This window comes from Protopterus annectens, chromosome 4.part0 (genome assembly GCF_019279795.1).
Source record: "Protopterus annectens isolate FY-2018-M chromosome 4.part0, PAN1.0, whole genome shotgun sequence".
Classification (NCBI taxonomy): domain Eukaryota; kingdom Metazoa; phylum Chordata; order Ceratodontiformes; family Protopteridae; genus Protopterus; species Protopterus annectens.
In genome coordinates this window covers 1,843,396,229-1,843,420,160 of record NC_056733.1, presented here as the reverse complement: position 1 = coordinate 1,843,420,160, position 23,932 = coordinate 1,843,396,229, and the positions used below count along the sequence as shown (strand labels likewise).

General features: G+C 35.8%; 1 protein-coding gene across 1 annotated transcript in view; it reads right to left on the bottom strand.

The window, feature by feature from the left end:
- The window catches only part of GABRB2 (gamma-aminobutyric acid type A receptor subunit beta2), a 1,614,606-nt gene that overhangs the window by 907,762 nt on the left and 682,912 nt on the right, over window positions 1-23,932 (bottom strand). Inside the window, exon 4 of the mRNA XM_044069527.1 lies at window positions 5,191-5,411. Coding sequence (XP_043925462.1) covers window positions 5,191-5,411 — 221 coding nt within the window. The remainder of the gene's footprint in view (window positions 1-5,190; window positions 5,412-23,932) is intronic.

The following is a 23,932-nucleotide window of genomic DNA, read 5'->3' as shown; positions in this document are numbered from 1 at the left end:
ACCTCACCTTCATTGACGTGGGTTTCATTAGTTTCATTATGTAATTTGGTTGTTTTACAAAACCATGCTAACATCTGTCTCCAGGCAACTTATACAAAGGGTTTTGAGCAGCCAAAAATTTCATGTGTGTTAAACATATAATTGTTTCGGTTTGGTGAAATGTGATTTTTTTTTTTTGAGGCAAAACTGTTCCTTGTAGGCAATACACTGCACACTGAGCTTTGGAAATTCAGTCAGAGAGGTGTGTCATAGTGCACAGTTTTCATTTATCTAGAAGATATTCTTTCTGACACTACACCAAAGTAAACACTTATGACAACTATATATCCTCGCAAGCATTTTTATAAATGTGAGGATGCATCATCTGTTTAAACAAGCAGGTAACTTTTATTTGTAAGAATATAGAAACTCAACATTAACACTTAAGCATCTGACAGCTGACTGATTCTAACTTAAATGCAGTGCATTATGGAATATGTAGTCTTGTAACATGATATCTCAGTATATAACAGTCTGAAAATGGCAATGGCAGTGTTACTTAGGTATAATATATGCATACACCTTAGTAGCTTTGTTCTACTTGTTATCATAGGGTACATATGATTCACAAGCAGAATTTCTATACTAAGACATATAACATAAAAAATTGGGAAAATGCAAATGTTAGATAGGCGAAAAAGAGATGGATATACTGATAACAAGAAGGAGATTAGATGAAAAAAGAATGAAGTATAAAGGGGTTGGGGAATTATGGAGTATTAGGAGACCAAGTGTGATAGAAAGGGACCAACATTAGAATTATGAGCAGCAGGTAAAATTAATTTGAGGAGGAAGAAGGGGTTTAAGAGTAGGATTACCTCCACAGTGCATATATTAGGAGAACTGAAAAACGAGAAAAGTGGGTAAATGATGCACTGAAGTACAAGGAGGAAATGATAGAAAGAGGATGGAGAGGCTAGAAAAAGTGAGTTTAGCTAGGATTAGAGCATGAGCATAGCCACGATTTACTTAGGTATTGTCTTGGAAAGTATTTAAAGGAAGACAATTTAGGGATCTATAATTTATTAAATATTTGTGCAAAATTAAGCATTCATAAGCTGCATTGCTAAAGCCCTACATATGGTTTTAAGAAAAGTTTGCTTTTTTAAAATTTTTATGAGTCATTAATGGAAATATGAAAATTTATATAATCAATACACTTCTTACTTCATCTGAAAGTTTTATCTAAACTACTGCTACTCCTGTGAAGGCTGTCTCCCTTACGAGTATTAATATCAGGTATCCATTACCTAATACTACAGGCTTGTGCAGACTGTAATAAGTAATTGCTTTCCTTTATATGTAGGTTAGCAGCCATATTGTGCAAAGCTGTAAGTAACAGAGCTCATTAACAGAAAAGCAGTTTATTTTGACTAAGAGACAACAGTTTTTTTTTCATGATATTGCAAGTACCATTAATCTTTTTTTTTAGGATTCAATAACGGGTGGACAATGGTATGTGGGATGACAAAGTTTGTATTCCATCTTCAGAAACAACAGCATCTTTGAATAATTGTCTGATTTCAATACCAAAATATCTTTGAAATTTTAAAATCACTGTACAGCTACTTATTTGTTCTAGATATTATTTTGCCATTGTGTTGTACAAATGTTACTGCGTTGTTCAGATGGAGTCCTAAGTATCCCTAATTACTGACACTCATCAGTAGGGATAATTTTGGCTATACTGAAATGCTTCACCACATGTACATTGGTAAGCTGTTTGGAAATAATAATATTATTTCTGCACAGCTGATTTCTTGTGGTATTAGGTAAATCTGGTGAACAATACAAGACTGGCTGTCTTGCAGTTCATTGCTGCTAGAAGTGATAGAAAGCCACCATATGACTCATCTACTTTGTAAAGCACTTATAATGTCCTAATGTTTGTCTTTGCATTTAAAAAGGAAAGGAAAAGTAACATCCCCCTTACCGACCCTTTGAGGTATTGTGGAAAATGATTTTACTGGAATGGATTTGGTGGTATATGCTTTGATAATTCATCGTCACAAAACACATAAATGTCTTTACACTATCACAGTGTTAAATGTTGTATGAATTTTAATGGAAGATTCATCCATGTTAGCAGTTCGCTGTTCAGGTTTAAATATACTGCGTCTGTTAGGAGTTTATCATACAGGATTATGATCAGGTGTGTGGACATAACTATGCTCTATTATGGCTAAGAAATCAAAATCAAGAAATTCAATGGGAGAGCACAGAAAAGCAAAGTTCATGCTCGATTACACTTGTTTACATCGTGTTGTCTGCAAAGGTTTTAACTTTCTGTTGTAGTATACATCTGCAAGTCACAAAAATATAAAGAGTAAAAAAAAAAAAACAGTATAAGCTCAATTAAGCAAGCATCTAAGGAAGGGGCCCAGGCTTAAAGATATATAAATCTTAACACTGATGCATCCTGAAAAAAGAAAAAAAAAAATTGAAGATGCTGACAAAACAATACCAACTATCATACAAGTCAGCAAATGCACAGCACCTGCTTCCAGCACAACTGATCCTATACTTCCATCCCCTTCTCCTGCCAAGTGAACAAATGAGACACAATCATTCAAAAACTACCTATGCCCCCACATGCAGACAATAATAAGCATGGGGAGCTCCCCACAGATCCACTGACCTTAAGTATTCACAAATCCAGAGTTATAAAGCTATGGAGAAGGGTGCAAGCCCTCAGACAAAGTACACAGCAGTGTTGTTGAACAAGACGATCTCACGATGCCTGACACTGTATGCTAAGCCTCGCAATCGAATATCATTATGATATATTGTAGTCAGACTCTCTGGACCAAATTAACTGGTTGTTGATCACATGTAAGAAATCCATGGTCCTACTACCCACTATGTAAAATTTCACTTCTGCTGGACATTCCTGAGTCAGTCTGCCTTCTGATGTCACTTGTCCCTTCATCATCCTTGTTTACTTCCTTTTTAAACAACATATACCTCCCCAGCACTGGACTGATGCCATATCATAGTCTCTATTTATTTTATCATATATTTCAATATGCGACAAACATTGCGAGTTCTGTTTTCATCATACCTCTCAACCTCTTAGCAAAAGAAATCTGGACAAAGCCTAAAATAATTGGGGACAAAGGCCAAATAAAAAAGAGACATGTTAAAAATTGCTCTTGCAAATAAGAAGTTGCTTGAATGAAAGGTGTTGCATTATCATGCATTTTCTAAATGACATGAAGTCTGAAACTCAACTGTCTTGTCATTTTTTAGTGACTTAATTACTCACTGATTTGTAAGGAAAACACTATTTTTACAAAGAACGGACCAAACATATGAGGCAGAAATCTGGACAATTGAGTTATAGTTTTCATATTGTGATGTCTTCACTCTCTTGAAGATGTCAGTAGTTTTCCTTTGATTACTGTTTACTTTCCTGATGTTCCCTTTCTCCTCCCAGCCAGAACATGGCTTTACACTCCAAACAGACTTTAAAGACTGCTATTAAGTGAAACTGTATATGTTTACTATGCTTTTAGAATTATTAAAATTTACTTATGTATAGTATTCGTGGTGGTGGTGCTGCGGCAGCATTGTCGCTTCACAGTAAGACGCTGACAGGTTCGACTCTCAGCTAGAGCATCTTCTGTGTGGAGACATGTGTGAATGGGCGTACCTTTGTTGAAAGTTGTGCATTAGGGCTGGCAACTCAGCACGTAAAAATCAACTGCCAATCATTAGCGGAGTGGAGTTCTGCTGTGGTGATCCCTAACCGGGAAAAGACACAACAACTTATGTATAGTATTACTCTCATTAGTTCCATATTAGAGGTGAGCTAGGCAGTCTGTCTTCACAGGAGGCATCGGGAGAAAAACTCTGTGACATGAGAATTATGGCTTCATTTCTAATACAGAAAATTAAACTATTTAGGTGGGAATCTAATGAAATAAAATAGCATAAAAAGAGCATAAGCAGCACACAATCTGTATGCACATGTAACCACCATATTCAGAGAACATAGAAAGATACTGTCTTACAATTACACTATAGAACTGAACCAGCAAAATTCAAATATGCATTTCATTGAAAAACAGAGGGCAGTAAAGCAAGGTGGTCAAAAAATGCTGTGAGTTTTAGAGACAATAAGAATTAATGAAAATAATGTCGGGAGAAAAATGACATTACTGAGCAACTGAATCCAATGATGTCATTAGAGTTCCATAACAGTTTTTTATCATTTTTATTTGTTTCTGCACTCCTACAATTCAGACGCCTCAGTACAGTTGTTAAAAGGATTAAGAACTGAATTTCTTTCCACAAATCTGTCACCTTCAAGATATGAGTTGATCTTTCTGTCCTTCATCATGATATCACCTGGATGAAGGCTATGCCTTTCCTGAATAATCTTTAGTATGATGCGCCTGAGCTACACCTACAAGTCATAAGGACTGACGTGACCTTAAGGCAGAACTGATGCCAAAAGTGGTAGAGTTATATATGAGCTATATTTATTCATTCTATATAGTTGTGTTTCCTAACCAGGGTGTACCAGTTGTCAGCTTCCAATAACATTAGTAAACAATAATTGGTCCAACATTTGAAAATGGAAAATTATTATTAGATAAATAAGTACGCCACAGATTTTAAAGCAAAAAGAAAAAAAAGAAATATCAGACATTTAAGGTTCTAAATCATATGTTTGAGGAAAATGTTGATAACAAATTAAGGGGCAAGAGTGTGTGTGTGTGTGTGTGTGTGTGTGTGTGTGTGTGTGTGTGTGTGTGTGTGTGTGTGTGTGTGTGTGTGTGTGTGTGTGTAATATTAATGTTCGACATCAACAATTCCTTTCCCATTTCTGTTATTCTTCAGGATATATTCTCACATTTCTTGCTTCTTCTTTCACATGCAAGTCAAACCCAAAGAGGATGTGTTCGTATTTCCAGTCTCATGCATGGCACACAGTTTCTCCACTCTTCACTGTTTTACTTCATTGTTTTCATTTTGATAAATATTTTGGAAATGCATACCTAAGCTATAGGAATTAGTACACAGGCATTAACAGCTAATTAATAAAACTAATGTTTTATACTACATTTTTTTAGATGCTAATGTCAGCACATATAAAGTTTCAGCCTTTCAGAAATGAATTGCAGATTGAAGTAAACAATTTCTTACCGCAAACCATACAGAACTGTTCCATCTGGATGTAAGCGAATCATTCGATTTTTCACTGTTACACCATGGACAAATGATTTCTTGTCATTGAGAAAATAAGTGTCTGGGACCCATAACTGGTCTGCTACTCGGTTATCCAGTGTTAAGTTGAGAGGAATTTCAGTATAGGACAATCGTTTATCTCTCCATGCTTGCTGGAAATACATTGTAAGAGTATAATCCTGCAGAAAATGGAGCAAAATTATATATATTACACTCTTCTAATAACCAAAGCAATACAAAGACAGATAGCTTGAATAATGAAAGTTCTTCTTAAGATAAAACAACATACAAAACTTGAGCAGAAAGTTCAGAGTCATTGCATCTGTTTTGACATTATCATAATATATCTTCTCTAATTAGAATAAAAATACTAGTAACATAATAATACATAAAAGCTGTGCTTATTAACATCTAGACATATCCACCTCTTCCCATCTTAAGTTTGCTGTTTAAATTTAAAGATCTTCCTAATCTTTCTAGTTTAGCATCATTTGTCATACTGTCTGAATTTTTTTTCCATTCTTGTCCCATTCATTTTATACTGTACCACAGACTGCATACATTAAAATGTGTTATACATTTAATGTAAATCATATGCATATATAATTACATGTATACATTAAATGTGCTGGCAGACAGTTCCATGTTAATACTTCTACTGCATTAAAGAATGCTAGCTGTACTAGTCCTCAGCTTAAACTACCCAGTTCTAGCCATATACCTTCCTTATGAACGCTGTCTTTTCTGGAAGGCATTATCAAGAAACCCTTAACTTTTTGTATTAGAAATTAATATTTATGTATTTATTTATTTATTTATTTTACATTTGTTGACCGTGATAGTCAACTGGGTATATGCCCATTTTCAGCGGAGGCCTGGGGAGAAAAGCTCCAAGGTGGAAACAAATACATAATTTACTACATAAAGATAGAATAGGCATACAAAAATAAGGCACAAAAACAATATTTATGAAGTATTTCAGAATAGCAAAAGGTACATTAATAATCAACAGTTTTAAATAAATTGAAGTCTATAAGTCTCAAAGGTGCTTGAGAAGCAATGGAGTAATTCCTTGACAATAATAGAATGTATTAGTCAGGTTTAGAACATGAGCAAGTCCACAAACTGATACTCCTTCAATTCCTCATAATAAGTGAAGTTTGGAACAGACAAATTTGTCATGGGATGACCTTGGTATGAATAGAGTGGAGGGGGGGGGGGGCTGGATGTAGGAAGATGTGTATGTTAGGTAGTGATGGTAGGGAGTGGGTAGTAAAGAGTTAATTAAGTTGGGAGTTGGAGAGGAAGTGAGGTAAGGCGCAGGGATGGGTCTTAGGGGAGTTTGTAGGGGAAACTGGTATGAGTAGGCACATGTGGTGTGGTCTTGTTGCATGCCCGGCCCATCCATTTGGTGTGGCTTGAGGGGCGGAGCAGAGGGTCAGGCTTGACCCTCCTCTGTCCCCCTCAGTAGGATATTTGGAATTGATGGTGGATGACTTGGAATGGAAGTATGGAACTGATGATATTAAGGTGAGTGGGGACGCTGCCTTCGTGATTATTTTGATAAGTGGGGGATGCTGCTTATCCAAGGGTGAGCGGGTGCTCTGCCCTTATGTTTACTATCCTATTTGCTGCAATGTTGAATTTGTGTGGCTCAATAAAATTTTGATGTTTGTTATTCATTTTCATTACAATAAAGGTCATCAAATATCTTTATTTGTCTGTGCTGATTTATTAGGACCGTGACAATTTTCTATTGTCCTTATATTTTCCATGTTGCCATTCTAGGAACTGTTTTCATCTTGTGTGTATCTTAATGAATACACAGTTTCTAAACATGCAGAAAATATTCCAGAATATGTTTATTAATAACAAGCTTTATGGAATTGTTAAAGTGATTATTTATCTTCTTCCAGCAATGCAGTTATAAACGATACTCAAGCATCATGTCAGGGAGCACAGATGACTAAATATCTGACTTCTTAATAATCTGCTTCCTTTGCCAAGGGTACATTGTTTGAATCTTTCCATTTTTGTTTGTCTACTTTGTGATCTTGAACAAGTTACTTAACCAGGTAGTATGTTGTGGGAATTTGGAACTGATGCTAGGCTTCTTCATGGTCTGCTGGACTGCATACCTAGTAACCACTCATGGACCTGTGTGGCCCTTGTCACTATCAGGGGTGTATAGCTCCTGTTTGGTAATTAAATCTGATAGTTTTAGAAACTTAAATGCCATTAATGCATTAGGGCTATTAGTATAGTTCTCCATTATATACAGTTGCTTCTTGCACTTTTCTGTGCCTTCTTGTCCTTATATTGAATATAGCTATGGCATTCTGTAATGCAACTTCCAACTAATTGGGTCTTTTCACATTTTTATACCTCATGAAGCAACCACCAAAGTACAGTGGCACCTGGAAAAAAAGGTCACTGCTTCATCCATTAGTGTCAAAGTGTCAGTGATGGTGTCAGCAAACAAAATGTGTAATGTCCTTAATTCTGCTGGTACTGAGCTTGTAACCTATGTTCCTAATACAAAGCTCCATATAATACTGCTACCATATTCAAGTAAACAACAAATGTCTTTCCCACTTTATTAACAACATATCAAAAGGCTGAGATGTATTTCAAATAGCAGATCACCTTTTATAAATATAGGTTGACTTTCTGAAGAAAGGCAGTTTGAAGATTGACAGTGTGATCCAGATTTTTCAAAAGATCAATACCACAAACCTGCATCACACATTAAGTCCTCCCGACTAATGCAGGGGGAGAACATCATACCATCCTGTAATTATGATCATCTCTGAGGTCACTAAATCATGAGGAAAGAGTAGCTTGTGCAAACTTGTTTAACAGAATAGGATTCAGAGGGTTACTCTTCAACAAAATCTATCCGTCTCTCTTTAATACTGCAGTTACAGATCTGAAATTCAAAAACGTACTCTCCAGTTAAATAAAGCAGTACTTCTATTAGATGTCATAATTTTATGTGATTCATACAATCTGTTCATATTGATAAGTATATTACTTTGTTTTGTCACATCAGAAAGCTGCTACGTGCACATATATCATTTACAATTGTAAATATCTCTTCTTGTGTTGCATGACTTCTGATGTGTTACCCATGCAGTGTGTGAACTTTTATTACTCTTGAAGATTTTTTCATTAGACCTCAGCTGAAAACAGGAGCAGGATTTATCTCATCTGGACTACCATGGTTAACAAATGAAAGGAAATAATGCATAAATATAACTCAAGATGCATGAACTAATCCTTCTAATTGTATTTTTTTTATATATGTTTGTTTACCAGAATAGTATAATGATCATAAATGACCTTTTGCAGATACAGCCTGGATGAAAATCTTCACATAGATAATAATTTTATGCAAACAATAGTTACAGCATTGAAAATAAAGTACTGTACAGAGCTGAGAAAAATATGTACATACAGATAAATGCTTCAAGCAGATGGCCATAAACCTCTTGATGATATGCCAAGTGATTGTAACTATCAGAACAAGTAGAAAAGTGACTAGTAATTGTATGTATTTGAGATAATCTTGGGAAATAAATAAGCCATACATGCAGGTAAACGTATTCAATACTAATATGGTAACTATTACATAAAATGTTTATGCATCTGCAAAGACCTGTTTACCACTAAACGTATTCAATACTAATATGGTAACTATTACATAAAATGTTTATGCATCTGCAAAGACCTGTTTACCACTAAACGTATTCAATACTAATATGGTAACTATTACATAAAATGTTTATGCATCTGCAAAGACCTGTTTACCACTAAACGTATTCAATACTAATATGGTAACTATTACATAAAATGTTTATGCATCTGCAAAGACCTGTTTACCACTAAACGTATTCAATACTAATATGGTAACTATTACATAAAATGTTTATGCATCTGCAAAGACCTGTTTACCACTAAACGTATTCAATACTAATATGGTAACTATTACATAAAATGTTTATGCATCTGCAAAGACCTGTTTAACACATGTACTGATGATTGTCAAGAAATATGGATAATTTCACACAATAAGTCTCACATATTTACAAGCATTTTCTTCACTGTCTGTAACCTAGCATACCCTGGCTTTGTCTGAGCAACAAGACACTTACTTCCTTGTCACGAGCAGGAATATCTGCAGCTCAAATTATACTCAAATGTGAAAATGGGTCTGATGTATAATACAAAACATGCATTCTCCTGAAGACATATTTGTTGAATATAATAAACTCTGAACCATTATACTATGTAGAACGAGGAATATCTATTACAGTGACCTAATTCAAAGTGACAGAAAAATAAGTAAGGCTACATTGGCCCAAACACAGAAACACAAAGATATTGGAACATATATGAGATGTAATGGCTTTATTGGGCCATCATTTCTTCTTTATCGGATAAAAAAAACGCTTGAAAAATCCACTCTACAGAAAAGATGTACAGTTTGGATGCTTAGTATAACAACCACAGCTCAAAAACAGACATACGTGTCAGCCAACAGAAAAAATAGGTGTTTTCCTTTCTAAGCACAAGTGGAAATTCAAGGACTGTATCAAACTTCAGTAATGTAATAACTCCTTTTGAGGGCTTATGTTAACCCGGTAACTCAAGAAATTTCAAAAGTTATGTTGGCTTAATGAAATGTTTTATTTCCCATCTGTGTTTCAGCAGCTTTCTGTTTTCTGTGATTAGACAACCATTACAGATTTATATCAGATGGTAAACTTAAGGAGTGCTATGTAGAACAGAACTCTTTCTAATTTAAAATTGCAAGTGCAATACATTTTGTGAAATGTAGCTGTAAGAAGTGTTGTAAAGAAGAATCTAAAAAAGGAACTGAATTTAAACTTGAGGAGCACCATAGAGAAATCAAACACAGAAATGAGACTATACATTGGTGACAGATATCAATGGTACACATGGCGGTCCATTTGAAAAATTAACTTCTCTTGCACTGAAACAGGTCACCTGTTCACTAAGGTAGGAAAAGTGAATGTCAAGCCCTATTACAGAAGTAAGGATGCTTTACATATAATGAATCTGATTATGCTGTACACAGGTGTGTTAAAAAGAGAATTACTTTTTGAAATGAAGTCGAAGGGCTTTATCGGTGCATGTTTTAATTGAGAATTAGTTGGCCATATAAAAATGATAGTTTTAACAGTTTTGTCAAATTGTTGAAAAGACAAAAGGCTGAGATATCAGAGTGATGGAATAAAAGCAAAGGCAATTGCACCAAAAAAGATACAATATGTCTGTCTTTGAGGTTTAGTTGCATCCAAGCTGCAGACTTTCTCTCCATGCTGCATTTTCAAGTGTATCATTTTAGCCAGTAAGAAACAAATGATGAGCTTCCCTTTCTAGCCACAAAAATGGATATTTCAAAACTGCATATAACATTAGTAATGCTAAAACTTCTGAGGAAGTGTTTGATCTGGTCAAACAGGTTGAGTAACTGCAAAACATGTGTTGGTTCAGTTAAAGGTATTACATCACATCTCTGCTCTGGTGCCCTTGGGTTCTCATTCAAAGTGATTACTTTTAGTGCGCAGTGATCGTCAAAAAGCAGCTGCTGTACTGACTACGTACATCCATATCTTAGAGTGATTACATATGGATAGATAATTATTAGCTGTATTTGTGATGTATGGTATCTTTCAGAAACATAAATAATATATTATGAGTACAGTAAGCATAGGATTCATTAATTTCTTAGGTCTCTCTCTCTCTCTCTCTCTCTCTTTCTAGCTCCTTACTCCATGTTTGCAGCAGGTGTAACAATTACTATGGCAATTTCCAGTTCATGGACATCCAAACCATCACTGTTCCACTAATAGTATATGAAGTGAAACTAGATGCCATATTGGCTGCTAGTTGTCCCAGTGGAGTATATAAAAAATGGCATATAAATGTTTCACCACCCTTCTTGTAGCAGAGGTCACGCAAGATGCATTCATCTCACCGGGATTCATGACATCAAGATATATCCCTTTACCCCAAAGAAGTGAGACTTGGACATAGAGTTTATATTAATTATAGGGAGAGTGGGAAGCAAGTCCTTCCAACTGGAGGTTTTGGAGACAAAGCCATCTGCAAAATTTCTTTTTACTCTATATGTCTTTTTCTAAGTTAAATGCATTTTGAGGATCAGTGAGGGGAACTTGCAATACAACATCAAATATCTGGCAAACCTCTCCCATCTGAAATCAGCTAGAATGTTATGTTCCATACAGTGTCATTGTGTTGCTATCGTCTCTATACCGGAAATTAACAGGGCTGTTTCATACTTCCACAAATACCGGTCAGTGCTACCAGTAACAGTTCCCATATCCATGTATTATACAATGCACATTCTGCCTGGCAACAAGCAGAATTCATGTTTGTTATTAGAGTATCTTCACTCTCTTCCTCTGTTCTTCTCAACGATTATTGTTCACAATCCACATTTTACTTAGCTTAATCTGTTACTAATTATTGCTTGCTCATTCTGCACTACAACCAATGCATCAGTGTCACAACCCAAATGTCCACACAGGCAAACAATTTTAATGATCATAGCTTCCTAAATGTAGTCAACTTCTAAGTCACCGATGCATTACATAAAAGCAAATTTGTACACTGCTTACATTAAACTGACACTGGAATTTGACACAATCCAGGTTCTGATGTTATAGACAAGCTAATGAAACTAAACTGAATCCCTTATGTAACTCACTATCTCGCTAAAAGAACTCAAACGGTTAGTGCAGAGAGAGTGGTCTCCTCAAAAAAAAAAAATCATTACTAGTGAAGTCCCTCACGAATCAGTACTCAGGCCACTTCTCTTAGTATTTACTTCTCTGTTTAACACCGCCATCATCATCGACCCCCTTTTTCCCGTTTCTGTATGGGATCAGGGTGCTACCAACTGCTAGTACCATCTTTCTCAATTCTGTGCTACGCCCCTACCTTCTTTCATGGTCATGCCTGACTCTCACAGATCTTGTCTCATGCAATCAGTTTGTTTCTTCTTGCCTTCTTCCTGTCTCTCCCAGGTCTTCCTCAACAGATTATCCTCTAATTTCCTGTATACATGCCTAAATCACCACAAAGTGTCCTCTTTGATCGTCTATACAACTGGAGCTTTGGCTTTTGCTCTGATATCCTCATTTCATTGTTTGTCCCACAGCATGCATCCTACCAGCTGTCTAATGCACTTCATTTCCATCAAATGTAGCTTCTTCATATGTTCTGACTTCACTGCCCAGGTTTTTAATCTATACAGTAGTACTGGTCAAACCACTGTTTTGAACACCTTACTCTTCATCTTCTTTGGCATTTGTATGTCACACACTAACCCTAACACTCTGTGCCAGCTGGCTACAGTCCCTCTGATTCTAGCTTTAATCTCTTCATTCAGACTTCCATTCTCCTCCACCATACCCCCAGATACTAGAATCTGTTTACCTGTCCTACCATTTTCCCTTCTATCTCAATTTTTAGCTACTTCTGATTTTCCCCATTTACTTCCATGATAATCATCTTGTTCGTATTCAGTTTCATCCCATGTGGTTTCAGCTGTGCATTCTACTCCCCTGTCACTTGTTGATATTCTTGTTCAGAGTCTGCCTGAAATGCCATATCATTTGCACATAGCAGATTTGTTATTTGTCTCCCCAAGCTCTGCACTCGCATAGTCCATCGCCAATATGAAGACCAGGGGGCTCAGAGCTGAACCCTGATTAACAACCTCTTCCATTGGGAGCCCATCTTTTACTTTGAACTTGGTTCATACTCATGTCATTGGGTCTTTGTACACATCCTGCACTAATTTTATCAGTGCTTCAGGGACTTTGAACCATTGTAGGGTTGCCCAAATCAGCTTTCTTGCAACCCTATAATATACCTTTTCAATGTCTAGGAATGTCTGGTTGGACTCTTTCCTCATCTCTAGTTTCTTCTTAGGTATCTGTCTCCCTGAAAACATTGATCTGAATCTGAAATGCCCATCTCCCCTCTTACCTTTTTCTAATATTTATATTTGTTTATCAATTACTTCTCTGATGTGGCTGACAAAGTTTGAGGATGAGTGCAAACTCAGAGGTATCATAAACTCTCCAGCTGACTCCCAGATTCACTAAGAAGGTCCAACACATAAAAATAAGTAATGCTAGGAACATGACCAGAAACTAAATGCCAAGAAGTGTATTACTGTCTTTTGGTAAACATGCAGCCAGACACCTACCAAGTAGACTGCACAGGGGTGTTTTGTGCCCGACTGTATCACTTTTATTTCTGCTGGGTAGGATAGCTGAAGCAGGATGCTAAATACAACACATTCATGGTTAGCAGACACATTGTGAGTTTAGTCCATATTTGTTATATATGAGTTTATGTCAGATGATTGAGGTTTTAGAAACTCGATCTTCATTTCATATAGTCAAGACCATATGTTCAACTTTCTGAAAACTCAAACAAAATAAAACAACCAAAATCTACATTTGGCTGTGCCTCCCACACTCTCTGCAAATTATCTATATACTGACTTCAAGATCGTACTACAGTGAAGAAAAAGGGTAAACTGTCCAATTCCCACTGTACCACTATTTCCATATAAATGCTTCAGGTTTTCAGAAAGTAGAACATATCGTCTTGACCATATGAAATTCGAATTTCTGAAAAAAATTGATCATCTGACGTAAATCCATATATCTATATATATATATATATATATATATATATATATATATATATATAATAGAACATGCTGGAGGGATAGATTCCCTTTGCAGAGACTTCCGTTACTATGGAACAGAGTCCCGATATACATAAGACAGAGCCCCTCACTATCACTCTTCAAGAGGAACCTTGATGAGTGGATGGGTAACAGAAATTTCACACCGGGGATCACACCAACAGCACTACTAGATAGGGGCCAAGGGTACTAGCTGCTAGTACAAGGGTCTAGGGAACTATTAAATGGGCGGTGAATACCGCACAACGTGGCTGGGATAATATATGCCTTTGGGCAGATAGCCCAGTACCAATCTATGAACCTATATATATATATATATATATATATATATATATATATATATATATACATATATATGGATATATTCCCATATATTAAAAATGCACCATATCGTTTGGCAACTGGGGGATCACATGCCTATCCATAATTAAAACAAAACAACAACATAATTATATTATTTGCAGCCACCCACACCCTGTTATTTATATATACCAACTCTGAGATCATCATGCAGTGGACAGTGGGCAAATTCCCAGATCCTTATTAAACTGTAAGTTTCACAGAGAAAAAGAAATCAGTACATGTGATGTGTTGTAGATTCCTGATGGGCAAGTTGACATGTATAGATAGATAGATTGATAATAGAGATATTGTATATAAATTCAGTTCTGAATGAATGTTTCATTTTTAGAAATGTTTTATGATGTGTAACTGGTTTATTCTATTTCAACCAACATATATTGAAAATCTGGTCAACGGCTTCTGTAAAGTAAGTATATATGGTAAAATGTCTGGATAGTTAGCATAAAACATGCCTAGCCAATATCACTATTTCTCCCACTTCCAGTAGGACTATGTTATACCACCACTTAGAAATACAAGTTTAAAAAAATAAGAGTGGCAAATGACACTGGGGCACAGGACTGGTGGAAGGGATTTGGCAAATGTGAGGGCTGACAAGCAACAGCATATAATAGATCCCCCCCACCAATTGAATAAAACAGAACACAAATAATTTCCTTTTAACTGCCAGACTATGATGCATTTGGTTATGCTATGTTACATGTTATGCCTTGTAATGTTATAGCACAGCGGTGGTAGTGCTGCGGTAGCATTGTCGCCTCACAGTAAAACGTTGTCCTGTTCGATTCTCAGCTTGAGCATCTTCTGTGTGGAGACATGCATGAATGGGTGTACCTTCGTTGAAGGTTGTGCGTCAGAGCTGGCAACTCGACACGTAAAAACCTACTGCCAATCATTAGCGGACCGGAGTTCTGCTGTGGTGACCCCTAACTGGGAAAAGCCGAAAGACACAACAACAACAATAACCAACCTATGCAAAACTGACTTCATTTTAACACCTTACCTGTAGTATTCACAACTAGTGCAGTATAATGGACAAGCAGATACCATTAGCAAAGGAAAAGGAAAGAAAAAAAAAAAACAAAAAGCAAAAAAAGAAATGCATTTAAGAATGCTAGGTCATGTAAGCAGGAAAACTGTGAAGGGTGAATAACCTGTATCCATCTTTGTACACGCAGTTGATTCTCACCTTGAACCACATTCCCAAATTTCATGTAATGTAAAGTGACTCTTTATAAAGTTTTATTTACTTAAAGAAAGTTACAGGAAATATAAAAAGCATAAATGCCCATTCTGCATCCACATATAAAACATTATTAGCTCCCATCTTAAAACTGACTCAGACTAAAGTGTCATACTATGTAACCATAATGCCCTCTTGCATGTGCTTCTAAGTGTCTGTCAGGATGACTCATGGAAAACATCATGAACCCATATTCCTTAATTCTGTGTTATCAGAAATCAGGTGTAGCCAGAACTACGAATAATCATCCCTGGAGTACCATAGCAACAGAGTAGTAGGTAGTATTTACTCAGGCAGGAGCAACAGTTCTCGGGTATCACAATACTTTGAGTCATGAGGAAAGATTCTACTACACACATTTTGATTACTGAAGAAGCACAATCGATTTATCTTCTTATTAAAGTGCTTCACTGTGTTTGTTTTACTTGCTGTATGGCATCTAACCTAGCGTGATGCCCTTGTGCATGAGCCCTGCTCAATGGTTTATTTAAGCAATAACCAATGATGTGGTGTGGTACATTGAAGATTTACCCACGGTTGGTGTGCTTTAATCATGAGGGCGAAGACCGACTGATTAAAAAAAGCCAACCGTGGGTAAATTTCAATGTACCACAACCAAGGCGTCGGTTATTGCTATTGAACAATGATATTATTTAAGAAACAAATACTTACTTTTATTAAATAATGTCTTTGTATAATGGAGCATTACTGTTCTTCTGCAGCTGGTGGTATACTGCTTCCTTGTGTTGATGTACTGCGCATGCGTATAGGAAACTGTGTTCCCACTCATACCCAGTACATCAATGCTTTGAAACAGAAGCAATTGAGAAAAGAAAGTCTCCATTGCTATGTTTTTGTTTTCTTTTTTCTTTTTTAATTACAAAAAAAAAAAAATTTAGGGCAGTTTAGTGGTAGGAGAGAGACAGCATGGAAGAAATACAAGGGATATCAGGTATGTGTGTTTAATTTTAAATAACTTACCTGATTTCCCTAGCATGTTGTCCAAACTGCCTCTCTGGTATGTCCAGAGTCACGGCTAAAGATTTTATTTTTATTTTTTAAGAAATAAAAATAAAATTTAAACAATATACCAATGGAAAGAAGTCTAGGTGAACGGACCTTTTTCCGTTAGTATATTGTGGGATTTACACCAGGCACCCTGGTTGGGATGGCCAATCAGCGTGCACATTTTTGAATATTAATTGGGAGTCATTGTATAAGAGTAAATAAAATATAACAAATAAATAAATGATTAAAGGAAAATAACAAACACCACTAGTTGTTTTGTCTATGCACCTTTCTCTTTTATATATTAATCAAAAGGGAAACTCACTGAAGACACAGAAGGAATCCGCAAAGACAATATGAAGAATCCTTCTTTGTATCTTATACTGACAAATTGTATATCTGTTTTATATAATGCTTTTAAGTCTGCCTGTGTTGCTCTGTGACACACATTCTTCTCATTAAATGCTGTCTGATCATGCACAACTTACATTAAGACAGCAGCAGCAGAAGTTAAAGAGAACAGCATGTAACATTTAAAACACTGACTTTTGTGTTTGCTTTACAAATTCCTTTTCTTAAGTGCTAGTATCCCCCTCATGTGAAGGCAAGCCTGCACCTACACCCCCAAATGTTTGCACACACACACACAATAGCACACACATATATAATTTGCATATCTAGACTGATAGATAAGTAGATATAGATGTATTTATTTATTTGTTTTACATTTGTTGACCGCGATAGTCTGACTGGATACATGTCCATTTTCAGTGGAGGCCCGGGGAGAAAAGCTCCATAAATTTTACAAAAACTATTTCATATATACATGTAAATCATACAAGCTCCATACAGATTTTCATTCATTAGAAGGATCTAAGCATCACACAGTCACACAAAGCTCTTTGGTTATTAAGCAATAACTAAGATATTGTCACTAAGAGCCTAGGAAGTCCTCATTAAGCATGCAGTTAAGGTGGTAGAAGTTAGTCAGGGGTAAAGGAAGGACATAGCCATTGTGTTTTAAAGTATTGTGTAAGATTTTTTTTTTTAATTGGGCTAAAGAGGATTCTGAAGTTAGGTCAGCAGGAAGTGAATTCCATGTTTTACCAACAGAGTTGGCAAACAGAGTTCCCCCAGCTGAGTTGTTTGTTTTTAATGTGTACACTAACATTTTATTGAATGATCAGAGTGTCTTGAGATTCTGGTAAGGGGTCATTTTTAGGGGTCATTTTTAAGTACAGAATATGAAGTACTAGATTGCACAACCTCAAGAAATTGAGAAAGTAAGAGAGGAAAACATAGCACTCACATTCTCATTCTACTGAGCTTAGCCTCCATGAAAGGATACCAGTGATCTTTTAGGTTCACCATTCTGAGCATGACCAATCCAACAACACAAGCATATTACTGATGAAGGTGCTCTGCAAACAACTTTGGACACAATCCTTCTCAATCCGACAGATTCAGATTCTGATCTGAATTTAATTCCTCCTGGTCAGTCAGCCAGTCTCATTTAGACATTATGTGCATGGCAATGATGTATGAAAAGTTGTAAGCTTTGCAAACACAAAATAACGAGCAACTCACATCGCAAATGAAAGAATTATTGAAATAACAGGGCAGCACAAGGTAGCTAGTGGAAAAATGATTCTGACTTGCAAAGGGTTGGCTTATAAGCAACAAACAGATACAGATTTAATTAAATCTTATAAAAGATAATATCTGATGCAACAGCTGATTTTTGTTTGCTTAATGAGGCATTGTAAAACAGCTATTCATGAGAAGACCGATGAGAATGGTTACATGGAGAAGGATCTGTAAAACACTATGTTCTCTGCAGATTTAAACTACCTATTGCTAATTCATTAGTCAAGCATCATTTGAATCTGCGTTGTGTTCCTTTTCAGAAAGGTTAGCAAAATTACGAATAGTTTCTATTAGTAGACATGAACACACTTTAGTTTTATCATCTTTATACACATACAGTTTAAATTCCATAAATTGTTGCATTATTGTCCCTCTTCCATAAGTAAACAGTAACATGTATTTGTTTTCTCAGTTTTATATAATACTAGTTTAAATATCATATTATTATATTATAACAATTCTTATATAGTAGTGCTTCAAATATCATATTGCATTATAGGTGTGATTGTTTTTCTGCTTTAGTAACATGATTGCCTGTATTTTTGGCATAATGTTTTAAAATCCCAACAAAATCTATCTGCCTATATAGCTATCTATGAGTTATCAAACTTTTATGAACTGCGTTTTAGTCAAAAAGGAAAAACAATGGGTACAGCTGATCAAATATCCACTGTTTCAAAATTACTGGTATTTCTGAGAGGGGATCACAAAGCAGCTGGGACTGGATAATTTACCTTTTCCCCACTGTAGTGTGATCGCGATTTTATGGCAAAAATCTGTATATATACATATATATATATATATATATATATATATATATATATATATATATATATGGGTCTACTTCATTTCACCTAACTTCCAATTCACTGACTTTAATTTCACTGACCCCATTTCACTGAAATTTCATTTGACTGACACTTCATTTCACTGACAGTTCATTTGACTGACAAGTATTATTAGCAAGAAAATGGAATATGCCCCCTTCCCCACTGTAGTGCAACCCTGGAGTTAGAATATATAGTTGGGGGTGGGGCACAGCCCCATCGGGTGTGGGGCAGCCCCACTTCATTTCATATGATATTGTTAAGTTTTGATATAATATTGCTTAATATTGCTTAGTAAAAGAAACTATATATTCTAACTCCAGGGTCGTACTACAGTGGGGAAGGGGGCATATTCCATTTTATTGCTAATAATACTTGTCAGTCAAATGAACTGTCAGTGAAATGAAGTGTCAGTGAAATGAAATTTCAGTCATTTGGTCTCAGTCAAATGGGAGTCAGTGAATTGGAAGTTAGGTGAAATGAAGTAGACCAATATATATATATATATATATATATATATATATATATATATATATATATATATATATATATATATATCAATAAAGAGATCTAGAGATCTTTGTGTCTTTTGGGTACGTTCTGCAAATGATTATAAGAAGTCAACAGATTTCTATTGCTACACAGGATATTTCTTTGTGTCTTTCCAAAAAATAAGCAGGCAGTAATGGGAGTCAGCCATACTGTAGAAACACTGAATGTCAATACTCAGGAGACTGACACCATTTGGTTGACACAGATGGTGGTTAACAAGTATATGAGATCAACAATACCTGGGGTAGGGGAATATTTTCTTTCCCCAGGGATTGTGCGACGTTGCATATATAATTAGCATGGGGGTTGTAGTGGGTGCAACCAAGGATTCTTTCTTGGCATATACATAGTAATGTATCACTATTCGGTTTCTGATCTTTTGCAGTCAAGGTTTGAAGGGAGACATATGGACTACTTAACTAAAGTATATATAGATAGATGAAAAGCAGAAAAGTAAAAAATGATGGCAGACCACAAACAAGAATGTCTAAAAAGAACTAGAAAAATTGTAACACTGGAGAGAGTCAAACCATATTTAAGCATACACAAACTTTTATTTCTCCATTTTTCGTCAATACAGCCTTCTTCAGAAATAAAATAAAACTATCAAAAAGCACAGGGTATTTAAATATACAACACCCAATCAAAAACCTTCATTCATTAATCAATAAAAAGCAAAGACACAAATAATGCTTTTTTATGAACATTCATGTCTATGTGAAAAATATATATTTTTTTAGAACAAGCTGAGAAAGATCTAAGGGGTGGGGGCTTTAGGGATAGATTAGGAAAAAGGAAACAAAGTGGCAAATTACTTCCAGCTGATGAATATCTAGGATTAAACAAAACTGTCAACATCAAATGCTATTTAAAAGACAGAACATTGAATGTAATGAATTAATATTTATTGTGACTTTTCAGTTTCTATGTATTCATTTGTATATTTTTGTAACAGTTTATATACTTTTAAAGTATAATTTAAAATATATCAAATCCAAATATAAAGTCTTTATAAAGTTGGTGGTTTTGCCTCTCCATTAGCCCACTGTGCTCTTTTTGGATTTGTTTTGTGACTTGTGAGTGCATTTTTCGCAGTTTGGATATAATTTAAAATATAATTGATTTATTTAATTGATTAAAGAATGATGGTTCCTGATTGGGTATTGTATATTTAAATACTCTGTACTTTTTAATAGTTTTGTTTTATTTCTGAAGAAGTCTATATTGAAGAAAAGCTGAGAAATAAAAGTTTGTGTATGCTTAACTATGGTTTGGTTCTCTCTGGACTTTATGTATAGATGTATATATATATATATATATATATATATATATATATATATATATATATATATACATATATATAAATATATATATGTGTGCGTGTGTGTGTGTGATTATGTTTGTTTTGATACTAACTGTAATCCACTTATTTAAATATAATTCAAATAGTCACACAACAGTGGATAAAAGAGAGAAAATACACACAGTGAAGCATGGCTGATGCACAAACATATTTCACAGAATTAATTTGAGTAAACATACCTACTGAGCAGATGGGGAAACTCCCCTGCACCCCCTACATGTGGGACTTTGACATCCATACCCCTTTATTTAAATGTGGTAAGTCTGTGGTCACACAGCACTTAAGAAGAGAGAAGAAACACACACACACAAACACACACACACACACACACACACACACACACACACACACACACACACACACACACACACACACACACTGAATCACTGCTTCTTTATTTTTTAATTTTCAGTTAATCATGATTGAATCGAATTAGGTTTTAGTCAAATGTGATTTCTGTCAAATTTGTTCTATTAATTATAATTCAGTGAAATGTGATTCAGTCATCTGCTAGTAAATATATTTAGCTTTCCAGCAGTATAAACACTCCCCGGGATTCATGATGCTCGGCGCAAGGACTGTTTTAGCCTTGTGCCGAGCGTCCTCCTTACATATATATAAATATTTATGAGGGCGTGCTGCTGCACCCTCGACGTGAACAGGAAATGTGTCCGAGTGCAGGGGGCATGTTAAAGTGCTTTACGGAGGTGTAAACATGCACCCACAGTTGCACAACCTACTATGCTTACTATTAGAGCCAGCCTCTAATAGTAAGCAATTAAGTCAGTGTCCGTGGATACTGAAATGTATGCTAAGCATAAAAGAGTGTACATGAGCACTGAAATAAACTCAAAGTAGCAAACACACAAGCACGTAGTGGAATGTTGAACTTCATCCCTAGAACTATCACAATTAGATTCCCCCGTGTCCCTATTTTACATTTGTATTGCTACATTATCGAAAGTGTAAGCGAAGCACAGCGTGTTTGTGCATCGCTGCCCCATGCTTAGCGTAGCTTACACATCAAAATCATCCTAATAGAAAAGAACATGCGGAATCAATGTTAACGTCAATAGTTTAGTGGTTAGAGCATCCGCCTAACGAACAGGCATGCACGATTCGAGTCCCACTATAGCACATATCATTTTCCATCTGGAATATGTATGTGAAAGTATTTATATATCCTTTTGCTGTATAACCTACATAATAACATGTAAATGTGAACTGGAGTACTGCATGAAATGTTTAACTGATGTCATTCAATCAAAGTGGTAGTGTCATAATGAATAAGGCACCAGTAAGCAGGTGTAAGCACAAATAAGCAGTAGTAAACATATATAAGTACTGGTAAGCAAGTCTAAGTGCATTTGCTCGGGTGTAAGCAGCGCCCACACGCATTACGCATAGTGGAAGCTAACCGAATTTAACAAACTGTAATTGAAAGTTAGCACAGCCTACCATAGCGCAAACATGCACACACCCACTCACAACTGCTTAAAAGTACTTTAATCACTCTGTATCCAATGGCCCTTGTTCTGGCAGCAATAAAATAAATGGCCTCTGCAAAGGCAAACCCAGGACCCTGCACACCACAGCCAATGTGGTTTACCTCTAAGCCATGGCAGATATACATAAATCTGATATCACAAACATATCGTCCAGCACAGTCATGCAACAGCATAGGAAATGTACATAAATATGTAGATGTATGTGCATGTGTATGTACAGATATATATATATATATATATATATATATATATATATATATACATATATACATATATATATATATATATATATATATATATGTATGTATATATATATATATATATATATATATATGAAGAATGAACATTGTGACAATAAAGCATACAAAAAGAATTGATAACGGAATCAACAGCAACCCCAGTATTATTTAGTGCTGTCAGCTTATGTCATATCAAGCTGGGCAGGGGTTTGGAAATCACTGCTACCCACACCACAAGCAGGACACTTCCAGTGGGAGCAACATTGTTGATCTGCTAAGTCTACTTTACAAACAATCACAGGGTAGTCCCTGGTGGGATTGCCCAAAAATTGCTAGGTGGAATGGACTTCCGACCATTACACAAGCAAGGGCAGGTATGTTCAAGGACCACATGGTGGGAGAGCCTGATGATACATAGGTCAGGACAACATACGTGTAGGGTCCCTAACGCTGGGGAGAGGGCAATGTGTGGAGGTGTGTCATGGCTATCATGGCAACTGGAGAATGGATGGTTTGCTTGTATGTTGAACTCGGGTGGGGTGGAGGAACCATGGGTATGAAATGATGGATCCAGGCATGACAGGGTTGGATGGGCTGGTTCTAATTGGACCTCCCCGTGGAATTCAGCGAGTTCATTATAAGTATATATGCATACACACATGCATGCATCTATATGTAGAAGTTCATTCCCTGTAACACATTCATTCCTTTTGCAGACATAAATAACATGAAACTGCCCCTACAAACCTTGACAGTAGATAGAATAATAAATTGTGCATAAGAGGGAAGGGATGGATCTGCAAAAATGCAGAAGTGTGTACATTGTCCGAAGTCAGTGCTGTTCTCAAAAAATCAAATGTGAGGACTTTCTCACACATGGTATCATTCCTGTGATCTGCCTGCTATGGTAACGCCAATCATTAAACCAGTCCTATCTGTAATATAATTTTGCCGAACAAGTACATTATTAGCTGTCATGTGTAACATGTGCGTTACCAAATAGTCATAGTTATTAATTTAGTGTAGTGTCATGGTAACGGGAGTAATGATGTAATGAAGTATAGAGTCTAATCTTTAAATAAAGACATGTGTGTCCCAGGTGGGACAACCCAAAAATTGTGAAAAGTGTCCTATTGGTCACTTATTTCACTAATGTGTGTGGACTAAACTTTTG